Source organism: Rhinolophus sinicus, chromosome X (genome assembly GCF_036562045.2).
Source record: "Rhinolophus sinicus isolate RSC01 chromosome X, ASM3656204v1, whole genome shotgun sequence".
Lineage (NCBI taxonomy): Eukaryota > Metazoa > Chordata > Mammalia > Chiroptera > Rhinolophidae > Rhinolophus > Rhinolophus sinicus.
This window is the reverse complement of record NC_133768.1, coordinates 15363572-15380187: the sequence shown is the minus strand read 5'-3', so window position 1 is coordinate 15380187 and position 16616 is coordinate 15363572. Positions and strand designations below refer to the sequence as shown.

Genomic DNA, 16616 nt, shown 5'->3' with positions numbered 1-16616 from the left:
ACAATGTGATTTATAGGTGATGTATTACAGAATTGTACACCTGAAATCTATGTAACTTTGCTAACAGTTGTCACCCCAATAAACTTCAGTTAAAAAAAAACAGAACTAGCAAAAGTTGGCTCCCATTGAATAATGACTTTAGAAAGTCAACCCATCTTTGGCTGGCAAAGAAAAAAACAAGATGTAAGAGGGATGCGGTATTTTCCAGCAATGCAGAAGATCAATTTACAGCAATAGGAATAAATATCCTTGGTCCCATTATAATCTTTATTGGAGTTACTGAGTCGCAGAGACTTTGCTGCACCGGCCGAGTGAACTGGAGTGTGGGCACTGGCCTCCCCTCAGTTGAGAGAGGCAGGTACAGTTGATAATTACCCCTTGGGAATCACACCCAGGGCCCAGGCCAGGGTAAGGTGAGTGTGGTACTTGACTCGGGCACACAATTTAAGGGGACATCAAATATCTCACTAAACAAGATAAAATAATACTTTAATCAAAATTACTGCCAAACAATCCATGATGAACAAAGTATGGAACTTTTAAAGATCAGTGCCATGCTGAGCCGTATTGGAGCCTGAAGCAAAGGGGAAAATGTGTTCCCCTACTTATATACATGGCTTCATGTAATTTCTAATGGTTAATTTTTTTCCAGAACATTAAAGTAGTTGCCAAAATACTGAAAAATTGAAAAGTAGCTGTATTGAAACTCACATAATTTTAAGATTAAGTATGTTATTTATACCAAAGCAGAATTTATTATAATTTTACCTCAGCTTAAGTTAATTAAAAATTTTTAAGGTGGTCAGTTGGTCAGAAGAAATTGTCAAACATGGCAATTCTCTCGTTTGAAAGCATGAGGGGAGGAGTAGATTTTGAAAATCTTGTTGATGAGTCCACTTCCTTTAAAGCCAGGGCACACATCTTTCCTTTTGCCTCGGGCTCCAGTATGGCTTGGCCAGGGCGCTGTCAGCACCTCTTCATTTGCTGTAATGGTTTCGTTTAGAAACCACTCTAAAATAATGGCTGGAAATGAAGAACACCAAACCTGGGACCGCATGTTAAAATCCTAATCATAAACAGTCATAGCATTTGAGAAAAGGCCCTTGTGACCCCCAACTCTTGATAAGAGGAAGTATCTAACTACTAAAGGTTGTTTGCTTTAAATACCGCTTCTTGCCTTACAAATTACTTCTCTCCAACCTGAGCTACAGATAGCTTTCAGAAAAAGTCCAGCTTCAGCTCACGCAGTCTCAGTCAGACCATAGAACAGTGTCCAGTGGTGATTTGTGTCTGGGTCCAGGTTGGTTTTGTTTTCATGTGGTCTGAATACACTGAATAAAAGCCCCTGGACATAAGGAAATGATTTGCTAGTGGGATTAGCGTGGCTTTAGTTGAATAGTTGGGTGAGGTTGAACATTTGAAATCGAAGAGAAGAACAGAGTTGAGATATTGAAGAGAAGATCTTGATTCAGACCGATGGCTGCTGTGGTCCAGGCATTTCCAATAGGCTGGGTGGATAACAGGATGATGGAAGCGGTTTAGAAGGCGTGTGGATGAGGACAGGAAGAACACCGGGATGTGTGTTTCTGTCTACGCTGGTGTGGATACCAATGTCTTTAATGCGTTTCTCTGCAGCATGTGACAAACTTTCAACATCAACCATGAATTTGCCAAAGCAGACGGAGCCTCCCATGAGTAAGCGCCTGTCTTCATCCACCGTGGCAATATCCTATTCCCCAGACCGAGGCAAGTGAACGTGTAGACCTGGTCTCTCCAGTTTTCTTCTTTCTAGTGTGAGCGTCTTAATGCCAGTCTTTGTGAGAGCCCCTCTTGAGCCTTCTGCAAATACCTCCATTATCCTAGCCTTGTGGTCTGAATGTGGGAGCCCCAGGGCCTCACTGACAGGACTTTGGAAAGTAGCATCACGCTGTAGAGCCAGGTGGGTGTTGTATAGAGATAGGAATTAATGCTGTTCTCCCGGTCTGAAAGAGACTATTCCATCTTCCACAGTGCATGTAGGAGTTACTCTGCCCCGGAATTAATTGACCGGTGGGCAGATAACTGCCCGGTTATTGATGTGGTATAGTTGATTAGCCAGAAACAGCAGAATTGATGAGGCAGAGGTACATGGGAGACTTAGATGTGTGAAAAAAATGGGGCTCTGCTACTGTCTGTGGTTTGTAGGCCTGCCTGCCCACTTCTGTTTTGAAAACCGAAGTTCAGAATTAATAAGAAGCCTTTAAAAGGGGAAAAGGATGGGTGGCCTTTCCCAGCATTCTGTTTTGAGGTAGGAGATGATATGTACAGGATATGTGCCAGTTCCAGAGACTGAATAGATTTAAAACTGCTCTAGTCCTAATGGAGGCTCAGATAAGTCACTAAAAGTCTGAATTTATACCTTTCAGAGTGTGTAGGTTAAGGAAGGGAGGGAAGCATTCCATGCAGCAAATGTGTATTTTAAAGCATCATTGAAGAAGTGTCAGGTGCCAGTAGCGTGTTTAACACATCAAGTCATCACCAAAGGGTGAGCAGAAGGATGTTTGTGACTTTGAAGAGGCCAGTGTGTCTTCCTGGTTGTTTTTCAATGGCACTGACCTTGTACCTCCAGCACAGAAGCCTGTCGTGTGTCAGAGATCCCATAAGTGTCAGTGTCGCTGATCTCTGATGTAGCTCATGGGTAAGCGTTGGAAACCTTGAATTAATTAAGAGCTGGATGAGAAAGCCACATGCTCTTTATATAGCTGTTCCGTTAGTGTATTCCTTATGTTTTCATGAATTCACATGGTTACAAATTGCACTGATTAATATGTAAAGATATCAGTATGTTATTATATTTTGTTGGCAACTGAATTATCTGCTTGTGGATTATAAATTGAAAATTTTAATTCCCAAACCATTTACTGGCTATTGGATACCCACAGAATACAAATAATGGAAAAGTTAATCCATTCCCATATAATACATTCCCAAACCATCAAAATGACATTTTAGTCACTGAATTTTGGATTATGAATACTGTTACCTCAATTAAAGCTGATAATCAGTTGACTATTTTTATTTTTTGTGCTTCTCACTTAATTTTTGCCCTTATTTACATGGAAAAAGTATGAAAGGATGCATATTTATACATTAACAAAATCAGTGTGTTATGAAATATTTTTCAACAGAGGACCTAAAACAAGTGCTTTTTAGGACTAGTCTTTTTTTCAATGTTAGGTCTACTTGGTGAGTAAATGGTTTCTTGAGTCTGTATTACGTCATGGGAGACGGGCTCATTCTCTTTGAGTGATACAGGTAGTACTGTAATAGCATATTGCATGAGTTCTGGCCCCCAACAGGATTCACGCACTTTCACACTCTGGATGACACATCATTTGTTTTATTTTACTATGACGAACTCTGAAGCCATCCATTGCAAGAATATTTTTATTTTCCACATTGTTCTAACACCCAAAAGTTAATTTGCATCATGCACTGTCATTTTAAACAATTTTGTTTTGTTTTGTCTTAATTTTGCTTTTTAAAAATTTTGTTTGGTTCCATCCCTCAGCTCATCGCATGCACCTTAGTCCCATGGAAACCTTTCTTGTTATGCGACTGTTGACACCTACACAGGCTTCTTTAGCCAGAAGCAGAAGTACATTCATGCTCTCTGAGCAGGCCAGTGACTCAGGTAAAAGAGGCCATGCTGGTGACACTGAGGAAAATGCCAGAACTGGTGTGGGTCAGCCTAAGAATTATTCCTGAATTTATGTATTTTGCTTCCCATTTGCTGGTTTCGTGAAATGTCTTCAACAGTTAATTACATTTTCTATCCACCGGTGTTTTGCTACTGCTATGTTTCTTTTCTTTTAAGTGTCACAAAGGTGAGTAAATTATTTTATCATTGAGGGCATATAGATTAGAAAAAAAATCTACTTCATAAGCTATGGAGATTAGTAGACTTTTTAAAGAGATGGTTTGGCAAGTAGTCTGTAAACCACAGTCTCTGGAGTCCCGTAACCAACTCTACCACTTAGTAGTTCTTATCACTTTGGGTAAGTTAATTAACCTCTCTAAGCCTAAGTTTCCTCATCTGTAAAATGAATTTCTTTTAAATTGTCATGAGGATTAAATGAGATAGCACAATGATTGGCACAATAAGACCTTAGCAAATGTCTAGAGCCTTGCTACTCAAGGGTTGGTCCATGGGCCAGCACTGTCAGCATCACCTGGGAGCTTGTTAGGAAGGCAGACTCTCAGGCCCTACCAGTCTGAGACGTCTCAGACTGACATCTGAGAAACACTGGGCCGATGACACCATTAAAGCCCGTCCTTGAACAAAGGGGATCAAATCATCATGGCAAGATGAATGAGGGCTGGCATTTTCTGTTTGCGCATGAGCAATGCTATGTTCGTATTAGGGTAGGTCAGGTCTCAGTTCCCAAGATAGTATATTCAGTGAGATGACATATAAATGGCATATGATCCTCTACCTAATTTTTTCTATTCCCGAGTGGTTGTGCTATTTCTACCAAGAAGATATACAGGTGACCAATAAGCACTTGACAAGATACTCAACATCATTAGTCATTAGGGAAGTGCAAATGAAAAACCACAATGAGATACTACTTTACATTTACTAAGGTGGCTAAAATTCAATGAAAAAAGGAAAATAATAAGTCTTGATGAGGATGTGGAGAAATTACCTTTATTCATTGCTGGTGGAAATGAAAAATGGTGCAGTTGCTTTGAAAAACAGTCTGGCAAATTCTTCACAAAGTTAAGCATTGAGTTACCATATGACCCAGCAATTCCACTCTAGGTATAGAGGCAAGGAAATTGAAAACATATGTTCACACAAAAACTTGTACACGAGTGTTCTTAGCAACACTATTCCTCATAGCCACAAAGTGTAAACAACCCAAATAATGGATAAATAAAATGGTGGTATAGCCATAAAGCAGAATATTATTCAGCCATAAAAAGGAATGAATTACTGATACATATTACATGATGAACCTTAAAAACATTATGCTCAGTGAAAGAAGCCAGGCATAAAATGCCACAAATGGTATGATTCCATTTATATGAAATGTCCAGAATAGGCAAATGCAGAGAGACAGTACATTCGCGGTTGCTAGGGACTGAGGGAGGGGGAAGGGGAGTGAATGCTTAATGGGTACGGGGGTTCTTTTTGGGGTGTTAAATTGGGGGTATGGAATTAGACTGTACTTATTGTTGCACAACCTTGTGATATACTAAAAAACACCATTTTAAAAGGGTGAACTTTATGGTATATGAATCATATCTCAAACAAATAAACACAGACTTTCTGGGAAGTAGGAACTATCCCCATTTTGAGAAGTGGAATGTGTCAGGAGGTCCCCAAGACCACTCCCAGTATCGCTGATTCTGTAGAAGGACTCATAGCTGTGATTTATTACACTGAAAGGCTATAGAGCAAAATCAGCAAAGGGACAAGGCTCATCGGATGAAGTCTGGGAAAGACGAGGCACAAGCTTCCAGAGTCCTCTCCCAGTAATGCACACACAGGACACATTCCCCCAGCAATGCGTTGTGACATACATGAAATGATGCCAACCAGGGAAGCTCGTTAGAGACTCAGTGCCTAGGGTTTTTATTGGGGGCTGGTCACATAGGCACCGGTGCCAGGCAGAGACCCAAATTCTAGACTCTGAGAAGGAAAGCAGAAGTCATGTTCATATAGCTTAGACACAGTGAGCTACTCATAAGTTAATGGTGAGAATCCTCCTGAAATCAAGGGCCAACCTTGTAAGGAGGCTTTTCCAAGGATAGCGGTCAGGCTTGCTATGTTAACTCTTTCCACACAAGGAAGTTCACGTTTAGAGAAGTTAAGTAACCTGCCCAAGGTGATCCAGTTATTAGGTGGCAAGTGTTAAATCTGTGTGGCTCCAAAGCCCAGACTTTGAACTCCTAAAACGAACTGGATGGACTCTTGTGCATTGAGTGTGGGAGTCTTTTAAGATAGAGTCCCTTCTGTGCACATGAGGAAAAGTATGGTGGTGTTTTGAGACTGTGGATTGCCTGTGTCACGTTTTAACAGAAATGTGGTGTTCTTCCCAACTTCCTGCTCGCCCTGCTTTTTCCGTCTGTACTCTGTCTCTCTGGCTCTTATACTGTAACTCTCTAGTATTCCATGCCTGTCCTCGTGTAGCTCCTGCTGGCCCTCTTAAATCTTCCTACAAGTCTTCTCCCACTCGGAGCACCGAGAGGAAGAAGACTGCATCTACATCCAGTGTAGGAGATGCTGGGAAAGCGGCCCCTGCAGGAGCGGAGGCCTCTCCGGTAGGTTTAAACCCACCCGCTTACCCCCGGGACTGGATTATCCGACAGCATGATCGCTCCCTGCACTCCACCGGGCTTTCTGTGTCTCCCAGTCTCCAGGGACTGCTCAAGGGGCAGATGGGGTTTAAAATTTCGCCCAACCTTTGAAAATCATGTAACTTTTTGTACCCTCCTAAATCTTAGTGCCTTGGGGCAAATTCCAAAAGACCTTCTGCTCATTATAGCCTTCCCTCCAGAGGACAGAAGTCAGAAGGAACGTTCTAAGCATCTTCTCTCTGCTTTATTAAAGTTGTCTGATTCTGGGCCAGCCTTGCCTCTATAGGCAACTAGAACTGAGGTTCTAGGTCAGCCTTCGTCTACAACAGTGCCCTTTAAACATGTTTGCTGTTATACTGACACTATCAGCAAAACAAATGTTGAGCAGGTACCCCCAATTATGTATATTTATTTAGGAATTATACATACTATACTACTTTTGTTAGTTATCACTTGATATGTAATAAATTACCCCAAACCTTAGCAGCTTAAAACAAATGTTTATTACATCATTGGTCAGAAATTGAGGATGGCGTAGCTGAGTGGTTCTGGTTCAGAGTCTCTCATGAGGGCATGCTCAGGGTGGTGACCAGGGCTGCCGCCACCTGAAAGCTCTGCTGGGGCTCTTCCAGGATGGTCCACTCACATGGCTGTGGGCAGGAGGCCTCAGTTTCTTACTGCATAGACCTCTCCATAGAGCTGCTTGAGTGTCCAAATGGCATGACATCTGGCTTCCCCCAGAGCAAGAGAGAGCGTGCAATGCCTTTCATATGCCGGCCGCAGGTGTAGCACCCTACCACTTTTGCAAGTCACTCAGACCAACCTACAGTCAGCGGGGAGGGAATTGAGCTCTACCTGTTGAAGGGAGGAACATCCAATGATGTACGGACTTACTTTAAAACCAACACATTACCACATTATTGGACATTTATTTTTATAATGCCATTATTCATTTTTTTAAATCCAGTGTGGCCCTGAGTTTCTCACACGAGAAATGACCCTCGGGTTTTACCGTAGGGTGGGTTCCTGTGGAAGTGGACTGACGTATGTGAGTATGGGGCCAAATGAGGATTTGCTGCAGAAAGGTGCGATAGGGAAAGAAGGGAAGCACCCTTGCGGAGCACCCACTGCGGGCCGCGCACTGAGGCCTGTGCCTCCGGCCTCCTGCCAAAGAAGGCCATGGGTGGGATTGCAGGCCCCGTTATACAGGGCACACTGTTAGGATCCACAGCTCACTGTCTTGGGTGTTATAACCACATTTGCACCCACTTGTAACTTTTTTCTAGTGATTATAGATCTTTGTACTCTTTTCAGTTTCTACATATCCAGGACCGTACCATGGTTCTGTGCTTAGCTCTTTGCAAGATAACAAGGAGAAGGAAATCTTTGCATTTTGAGGCGATTCTTTTTCTTAATTGGGTGATCTAAATATGAGGACCTCATGGTGTTTCTCTGCAAATAGTCCCATTGTGGGGAACACTATAGCTTCATATGGATGCTTCTGAAAGAAAGCTGTACATTCACTGCCATCTGGTGTATTTTTAGAAATGCTAGAAGTACTGCTAAGTGTGGACCATGGCTGTCCTATTCTATGTCCTCTACAGACAGAGAAGATGAAGAAGGGGCCACGAACAACAGCTTCCAGTCCCAGCATGGGCCCCGGGTCCCCTCTGAGAAGATGTGAGATGCCAGGAGGCATGTCTAAGAGATCATCTTCTCCCGTGACACCCAAGTAAGCATCTTTCTTTCCCCTTTGCCATAGTTGGATGATGAAAGCAGTATGGTGGGGCTCTGTGTGGTGCAGCGTGTGCCTCCTGCTCTCCCATGAGGCGTGGCCAGCTCTAAGAGGCGAGCAGGAGGAATGCTGGACTGTGAGTTATGGCCTTTCTGAGCATCTTCTGGATACATGATGGGCTCTTAAGGAGTTTTGTTACCTGGTAAATACGGGACTCTTAGTTACTGAGATGATGTATTCAGCATTTTCTCTTTAAGTCCATCAATTCCATTCTGCTTTTCTGGCAGTTTCCTTCTTTATCCTTCAACTGCATCTGGAGTGAAGTGATTACCTTGTGCTTGGGCGCTTGAGCTCATGTGTACTCTCTCATTCTCCCCTCTCTCCTCTGTCTCTTTAAAAGAGAGACAATAATAACTTGTCAGCCACCATTAGCGGTATGTTTTAATGAAGCCGTTATATATTTTTTAAGAATTGGGTGAACTCACCAATGACACCGTGTACCTGAAAAACAGATTCACATGGTGTGACCATTGTCTTAAGTCATTAAAATGTTTTAGTGACAGTAAATGACAAAAATGTCTTGGTGAGTAGCTCAATCCAACAGTAGAATGGAAACATCGTCAGTAGTACTGACAGAAAGAGAAATGTGATTTTAACTTGGGAAAATAGGAAACTTTTATATAGAATCATAAAACTCGTTTAGTGCATCAGTTTGGTTCAGAGAACAGGACAAAACACAAATTTAATGAACACTTGGGAATTTATTAAAAGTATTTCAAGGTGACGTCAGCTCTTATTTCTAATTTGTTGCTTCCTAGCAGAGACATTTTCGTGATTGTTTTGCTCAGAGGTCATTATGGTTTTCATAGACTACTAATTCTTGCTATTGCTGTCTCGGTCTTCCACATGGAAAAGCCTTCCACAGCGCGTTGCTGAATTAATAGCACCTTAGCTTTTTGTTTTGTTTTTAAGTCCACTGCATCCTTTCTGTGCTTGTATTGCCTGTCTTTGGTTATGGTATTGCTCTGTTGCAAACTAAATCTAGGTGGGCTATAAGGTCTCTATTTGTCTTATTTCTGAGCCTTCCATTCACGTCACTTCTCTGGTGTCAGTTTGGGACATTGACATTAACAGAGAGAAAAGCCTGCTCATACTGGGGTTTTTCCAGGGCATTGACTCATGGTCCCTGCATGGATAGTAACTGGCAAGTTTCACCATCATCATTGTAAATTCCACTGAGGTGAACGAGGGGTTGTTAGTCCTCTGTAGAGATAAGAATTTGATTTTTGGAAGCAAGCTCTCAGTGGGCTCTGTGGTATTTCTTTGAGGTTGAAATCTTGACCATTGTGATTTAGGAACTCATATATATATATATATATATATATATATATATATATATATATATATATATATATATACACATACATATATGAGTTCCTAAAATATGTGTATATTTTATTGTGGTATAGTTGACGTATAACATTACATTAGGTTCAGTTGTACAACATAATGATTTGATACGTGTATACATTGCAAAATGATCACCACAATAAGTCTACTGACCATCTGTCACCATACATAGTTACAAAAGTTTTTTTCTTTTTTTCTTGTGATGAGGACTTGTAAGATTTACTCTCTTAGCAAATTTCAAATATTTAGTACAGTATTATTAACTGTACTCATCATGCTGTATATTACATTCCCATGACTTATCTATTTTATACCTGAATGTTTGTGCCCTTTGACTCCATTCACCTATTTCACCTACCCCCCATCCTCCCTTCTCTCTGACAACCACCAATCTGTTACTGGTATCTATGAGCTTGTTTTTATTTTGTTTTATTTCTTTGTTTTGTTTTTTAGATTCTACATATAAGTGAAATCATACAGTATTTGTTTTTCTCTCTCTGACTTATTTCACTTAGCATAATAATGTCAAGGTTCATCCATATTGTGACAAATGGCAAGATTCCATTCTTTTTTATGGCTGAATGATATTCTATTATATGTATATGCCACATCATCTTTATGGAGCTATTTTATGTTTTAAAGGATACATCATCTGAATTTTATAGAAAAGCTCTCTCTGACCAAAGAGACGTGAACAAAATCTCAGGCTTGCTTTATACAGTTCAGTGTAGAGAAACTTAAATTTTTTCCCCTCTCTGCAACAGTAACGAGTACCTAATAGGTACTTCATATAGTATACTGGTGGAATGAATGAATTCAAGTCACTGTGCCAGACACTTCAGAGAATTTCTAGATGAGAATAGTCTCCTCTTGAACAGGCCCCAAGAGAGGTAGGAGGGAGATGTGGGCGCAGAGGCCAATCCAGGCCTAGACCAGAGAGGGAGCTGTCCACCTTGAACTGCTCATCTCTCAGGACGCAGCTCAGCCATCATCCTCTCCAGAACCAGCCAAAGCTGAAGTCATCGCCTTCTCTGTGCTCACAGAGCGTCATGTGCAGACCTCTGTCATTCGTCCATTCATTAAGTACCTCCAGAGCGCCTGCTCTGTGTGCGGTGTTCTCAGCTGTCATAGAGCCTACCTGACAGTGCACAGCAAATAAAACATCAGGTGGTGAGAAGTTAAAAAATACAACCAGGTCGGATGACAGAGAGTGATGGAGGGGAGTAGCTAGATAAGGTAGTCAGGATGGCTTCTCTGAGGAGGTGACATTTGAGTAAAGCCCTGCATGAAGTGAGACAGCAGACCACATTGTTCTGTGCCTCACTGTACTGTGTCACCTCCTGCCGCGAGGGTGGGGACTGACTTGATTTACTGTTGCACAGTAGGCGCTCAATAAGTGTCCTTGGGATGAAAGCCAAAAGGGAGCAGAGCCTGGAGGGTGGGGGCGGACTAGACTGGCTGGTGTGGGCGGTGCTAGGACCAGTCCTGCCCAAGGATTCTGGCCCTTGGCCTCCTCTTCCTTTAGGGGCCATTCATAGGCTTATTCTCCCACTGATCAGTCCCTTAAACATTCGCTTTTCTGGGCTGCATATTTCACTTCGGGAATTTTTAAAGGATGAGGGATGCTGGCTTCTGTACTGTGCTACAGGGTATTCCTGGCACATCAGCCAAGAGAAATGATTGGAATGACCTAGATTTTCAGAGCCCTATACATGTCATCTCCAGTGCAAGCAGGAAAAATAGTAAACTCGAACGTGGCTGGACTTCTTGGGTACTGTCCAGACTACCAGAATCATCTCCTTAAGAGGAGCCCTGGGGATAGAAGTTGCTCGGGTGCCTCTAAGTCACAATTACATGTTGAGAGGTCTAAGGAGAAGCAAACGTTTTTTGATTTTAAGAAGTTTAGAAGGAAAGATAGTTTCTCCCTGGGTGAAAATTGATAGCTGAACCACACTGGGTATAGACTAAGTTTCAGAAATGTAGGAAGTCAAGTAGATCGTAAGTAAATTCTGAAAATCCAATCCAATGATACAGCAGTGAAAAAGAATGGATTGCAGCCGCCCACAACCAGTGGGTGGATCTCAGGAACACAGTGTTGAGCAGAAAAAGGAAGTTGTAGAAGAATGCCATTTACGTATATTGAGTTCTCAGATGTGCAAAAGTAAAGCGGTTTTTTTTTTAAGAATATAAATGTGCTAAAATGGTCTTTAGAAAAAGTAAGAAAATGGCAAATATGAAATGCAAAGTGATGATGGCCTCTGAGTAAGGAGGGTGGAGGCAGTCATGGAGGGTCACACAGGAGTTTCCGGCATGATTATAATGTCTTTCTTTGGAACTAGTTGGTGGGAACATCAGCATTTGTTATATCGTTCTTTATAGCTTTCATATTTTATAAGTACTCTTTTGTATACTCAATATTGAAGGAAGACAACAAAAAAAGAAACACTTGCTGTTATAAATGGTGTCACAAACAAAATAAACCCTAACCAAAGTGGCATTTTCAACCTTCCCTCTGTGCAGACCAAGTGTGTGATCTTTAAAGCACGCTGGATGTGACATGGCTTTGGGCTTGGTTAGTCCCTTTGAACTCTCATCCAGAAACCCAGACGGGTTATGTGATGAATGGCTCTGACAGTGCATTGTTCTCCTCCCGGATCTTGGATAAACTAAGCCACTGTTGGGTGGCGGTGCATATTAATGGCATTGCTCTTTTAAGCGGTCAAGTTTATTTTCATTGTTCGCATTGTTGGGTACTTGTATGGGTTTTAGAAAACTAGCCTCAGCAACACTCTCAAAGATTGTGGAGGAGGGAGCATAGCTTTCGTCTTGTAACCTAGAGGGAGGAAATCAAGTGTGGCCGAGTGGACTGAGCCAGCCTCTCAGTGTCAGTGCTGCCTCTACTCCCACTTCTTCAGTGTGAAATACTGTCTAATGGTCTCAGGTTCTTAGAAATATATTCCAAGTCAGTTTGGTCATGATGATGCAGAATGTTTCAGTTGTCTATTGGTGCTGTAACAACTCCCCCCCCCTCCTCAAATTTAGTGGCATGAAGCAACAGTATGTTATTAACTCTTACAGCTCTGTGACTTGGGCTTACAAGGAGGGTCTCTCTTTGGGTTTTTTGGGTGGTTGCTCTGTGGGTTGACTTGGGCTCACCAGGTGGTTTTCACCTGGGGTCTTCCATGTAATTCCAGTGCAGTGTTAGCTGAGGCTGCGGTTAGATTAGGGCTCAACTGAGCTTGAGGTCCAAGATGGCCCCTTCACCTACCTGGCACTTGATGCTGGCAGTTGGCTGCAGCTCAGCTGGGGCTGTCAGCCGGAATAGAATGCCCACATGTAGCCTCTCCATGACTTAGACACCTCACAGCATGGCAGCTGGGTTCCAAGAAGGAGTGTTCCCAAGAGTGGGTATCTCCCAATACTGGAAGTGGAAGCTGCCAGGCCAGTTACGGACTATGCCCTGAATTGGTGCATTATTCCTTCTCTGCTGTATTTTATTGGTAGGAGCAGTCAGGCCAACCCAGATTCAGTGGGATAGAGAAATAAACTCAACAGATCATGTGGGATGCGAGGAGGTATTGTGGCCGACTTTGGAAAGTACAATCTGCCAAAGAGCATCACTTTCATAGTTAGCTTATACCTTAGATCGATGTTGTATCCGGAACCTGGCCTAGGTTCATTTCACTTTATCATGCAGTGGAAACAAAACAGATTTTATTTGTCCCTATGAGGAAAAAAATTAAGACCAGGTTTTCTGGAGGGCCCCAAATAAGGACTTTGCACCCAGATGCACAGGCTCCTGGAGCCAGCCTATTCCTGTGGTGGTTGAGGGCACTGATCAATCATTCCTGGGTGCCCTTCCCATAGGCCCCTCTGGTAGATGTGTGACGTGGTTATCCCTGCCCACAGATGAGCATCTTCAGTGGATCACTGCTCCCTGCACTGGCAATTTAACTTGTTTTTGCCACCACCATTCCCAAATAGGCTTTTACATTCTTACCTGAAAATTTCCTTGAAGAGGATAATTGAAAGTGTTAAGTCGTACCCCTTCCTGACAGTGATACTTACATACTCACCCAGTCCATAGTTCCATATTTTTCAGTCTTACCAGAGGGTAATTTGAGTTTAGACCAGTTTTTAAAAGCCTTTTCATTGTGAAATCATTTCAACCCTACAGAAGAATTACAAGACTAGAACAAAGAACTCTTGTATACCTTTCATCCTGTTAACATTTAGCCACATTTGTCTCATCATTCCTATCTCCCTACTCTCATTCTCACTCTCCAGAGACACAACACACACACACAAACACACACACACACACAGATTTTTCCCAGAACCATCTGGGAGTAACAGACGTCATGACCCTTTACCAGTAAGAATGAAGACACTGTTTTGTATAACCACAGTACAATGGTGAAAATCAGAAAATTTAACTTTGACATAATGTTGTTACTTAATTTACAGTCTATATGCCACTTTTGCCAGTTGTCCCAATGAGATCCTTTATAGCATTTTTTTTCCTGGTCCAGGATCCAACCCAGGCTCACACACTGCATTGTGTTGTCTTGTCCCTTTAGTCTCCTTTAACTTGGAAGAGTTCTGCAGCCTTTCTTCTTCATGACCTTGACATTTTAAACGAGCACAGGCCAATTATTTGGAGGACTGTTTTCACTTTGAGTCGGTCTGTTGTTTCCTCATTAGAGTCAAGATGTGCGTTTGGGGCTGGAATCCCGCTGAAGGGATGTTGCCTCCTTCTCTGTGCATCGCACCAGGGTGTCGGGTTGTTCCATTACTGGTGATGGCAACTTAGATCTCTTGGTTAAGGTGATAGACACAGGTTTCTCTGTTGTTATCAATTGTTCTTTTCCTCTCTGGGAAGGAATAAACTGTGACCATAAACAGAGACTTTTCAGAATGTTGGCTGAGCTGTGCTGATAAGGCCACAGACCCCTGCTGTCCTGTGGGTGGGCTGTGTTCACCATGCCTGGCGTCAGGTGGTTTTGGAGAAAATAGAACTAGATTCCAAGATGTGGAGGGAAAAAGCCCTTTGGGGTTCTGCTTTGCAGTAAGCTCGTGTTCAGAAGCGTGACAACACTCTCCCGACAGTTATTCTTGCTGCTCCACTTACAGAGGTGTTTGTTCATATTTCCTCCAGTCCTGGAACCGCAAAAGGTTATATAATCCTGCCTTGTGCACCAGGAAGGCCTGTCTCTCCCACCCCAACAGAACCTGTGAATCCTTTTTGTGAGATTGTCAATCACTGGAGGTATTGAACTTTAAAGTGGAAGAGCTGTAAACAAAGCAAGATGAACAGTCAGTGACTCGGGTGACAGCCCTGGCTCTCTGCTCTGTTGGCATCTCTTGGGAAAGGTCATTTAACCCTTCAGACTGTTTTTTTTACCTAACATATGGTTAATAGTAGTTTCCCACTGACCTCATTGGGTTATTGTGGCCATCAAATAGACCCTTATTAAATAGACAAGAAAGTACTTAAAAATAAAATTGTATGAAAACACAGGGGGGTTCCCCTGATTAATTGTGTTTAATTTCTTTCAGCAGCCAACATACCTATTTCTGGGAAACTGGACGGAGAATGACTTTGCCAAACCTTGTTTGGCCTGCAGTAGCGTGAGCAGGGCTGGCCAGAGAGCCTTGGGGCTCCCACATTACCTGGTTCAAGATACCTGCGCTTAGCAGCTCTGGCAGGTGCCTGGCGCAGTGCTAAATTCATGTAGGGAAGTGGGAAGACAGGATGAACAGGAAACTCTAAAGATTCAGAGATAAAATAGAGAACTTCTAAGATTGTCATCTATATTTTGGTCACTCACTGTTAAAAAAAAAATCTGTGAGTTGCCTGTACTTCTCTAATTTGAAAGTCATCTGTGGGAGGGTGCGCGCGCGTGTGGGCACGCTCGTGCGCGTGACTCTAATTTCTGTTTATTGGGCAAGGGCTGCGGTAGGAGATTGTAAACAGACTTCTTAGTATATTGAGTTTTATCCCAAACAATCAACCATTACTTCTCAGGTAGAAATTATTTTTAGATGTGTGCTCATGGATAATTGGCCCAGTTTTATTTAGAATAGAACCTCACAGTCTATGGTATGAACAGAATCTATGTGAGAGCGTTCTGTTAAAGCAAGTTGGAGCCAGGCTGCTGGGGGCATGGGCAACCTGACGCTGTCAGACCTTCTCCCACGCAGGCCAGTCTGGCCTTTCCTCCCTGGGATTGTGATTCTGCTTCACATGACCACCCACGGTATCCAGGCCCGCTGACTGAGGGTCACTTCGCGCTCCATTCCCTTCTGATAGTGAGCCATTCCAACTGCGGCCAGGTCGGGTCTTCTGCCCACTCGGAGTTGTGTCTGTAGAAGCGCTCCTTCTCCATCTGCCCATTGGTGGGTAGAGGCAGCAGCACACTGCCAGCCCCCCGGGCTGGAGCCCGCTTCGTCTGCCACTGCTGACAGAAGCTCCGAGTGCGGGCTTACTGTAGGCAGGTCCACAGAGCGCTCGAAGGCTTCCAGCACCTTGGCACAGCCCCACCGATCAAAGAGATCATGCCTCGCTCCTTGGGGAGGAAGATGAGGGCAAGGAAGAAGAGTAGATGGCTTTTGGCCATTCTTCCTAGTACCAGAAATTCCTATTTAACGAGTCAAGGTAGGAACGCTTACAGAGGAGAATCTATTTCCGTCTGCATCATCTACCATAAAATAGCACCTTCCTATTGCCTCTCCCTCCAGATCCCAAATCCTGGGTAATTTTTTGCCATTCCCTGCCCCTGTGGTTGGAGCGAAGCGCACCTAGCATGCACATGATATTCCAGGAAGTGGGTGACTTGTTTTGATCTTCACAAGGCATTAGACTGAGTCCCTTGAGGCCCTGGATGACAGTGTGAAAGGAGGGCCCTGCCAAGCAAAAGATTTGTACAGGTGATTTGAACCTAAACACGGGATGTGGCAGCTGATTGGAAGACAGTGCTCAATGGAGCACTGTCATCGTGAGAGGGTCACAGTTCTTCCTCCTGGTTTTCGTTTATTCTTGTCTGTGAGGAGAATTCAGATTTTTAATTTTATCATATATTTAATCAACACTGATACCTAACAGCTATTGAGTGCTTACTCTGTG

At 43.0% G+C, this 16616-nt stretch overlaps 1 protein-coding gene across 13 annotated transcripts in view; it reads left to right on the top strand.

The window, feature by feature from the left end:
• Nucleotides 1-16616, top strand: part of MAP7D2 (MAP7 domain containing 2) — a 91798-nt gene that overhangs the window by 54945 nt on the left and 20237 nt on the right. For 4 of the 13 annotated variants that reach the window (XM_019755439.2, XM_019755440.2, XM_019755438.2 and 1 more), the window contains 4 exons: nt 1636-1746; nt 3551-3673; nt 6155-6309; nt 7950-8077. In XM_019755439.2, the coding sequence (XP_019610998.1) occupies nt 1636-1746; nt 3551-3673; nt 6155-6309; nt 7950-8077 (517 nt within the window). The remainder of the gene's footprint in view (nt 1-1635; nt 1747-3550; nt 3674-6154; nt 6310-7949; nt 8078-16616) is intronic. The other 9 variants (XM_074323353.1, XM_019755444.2, XM_019755441.2 and 6 more) reach the window with 3 other exon arrangements.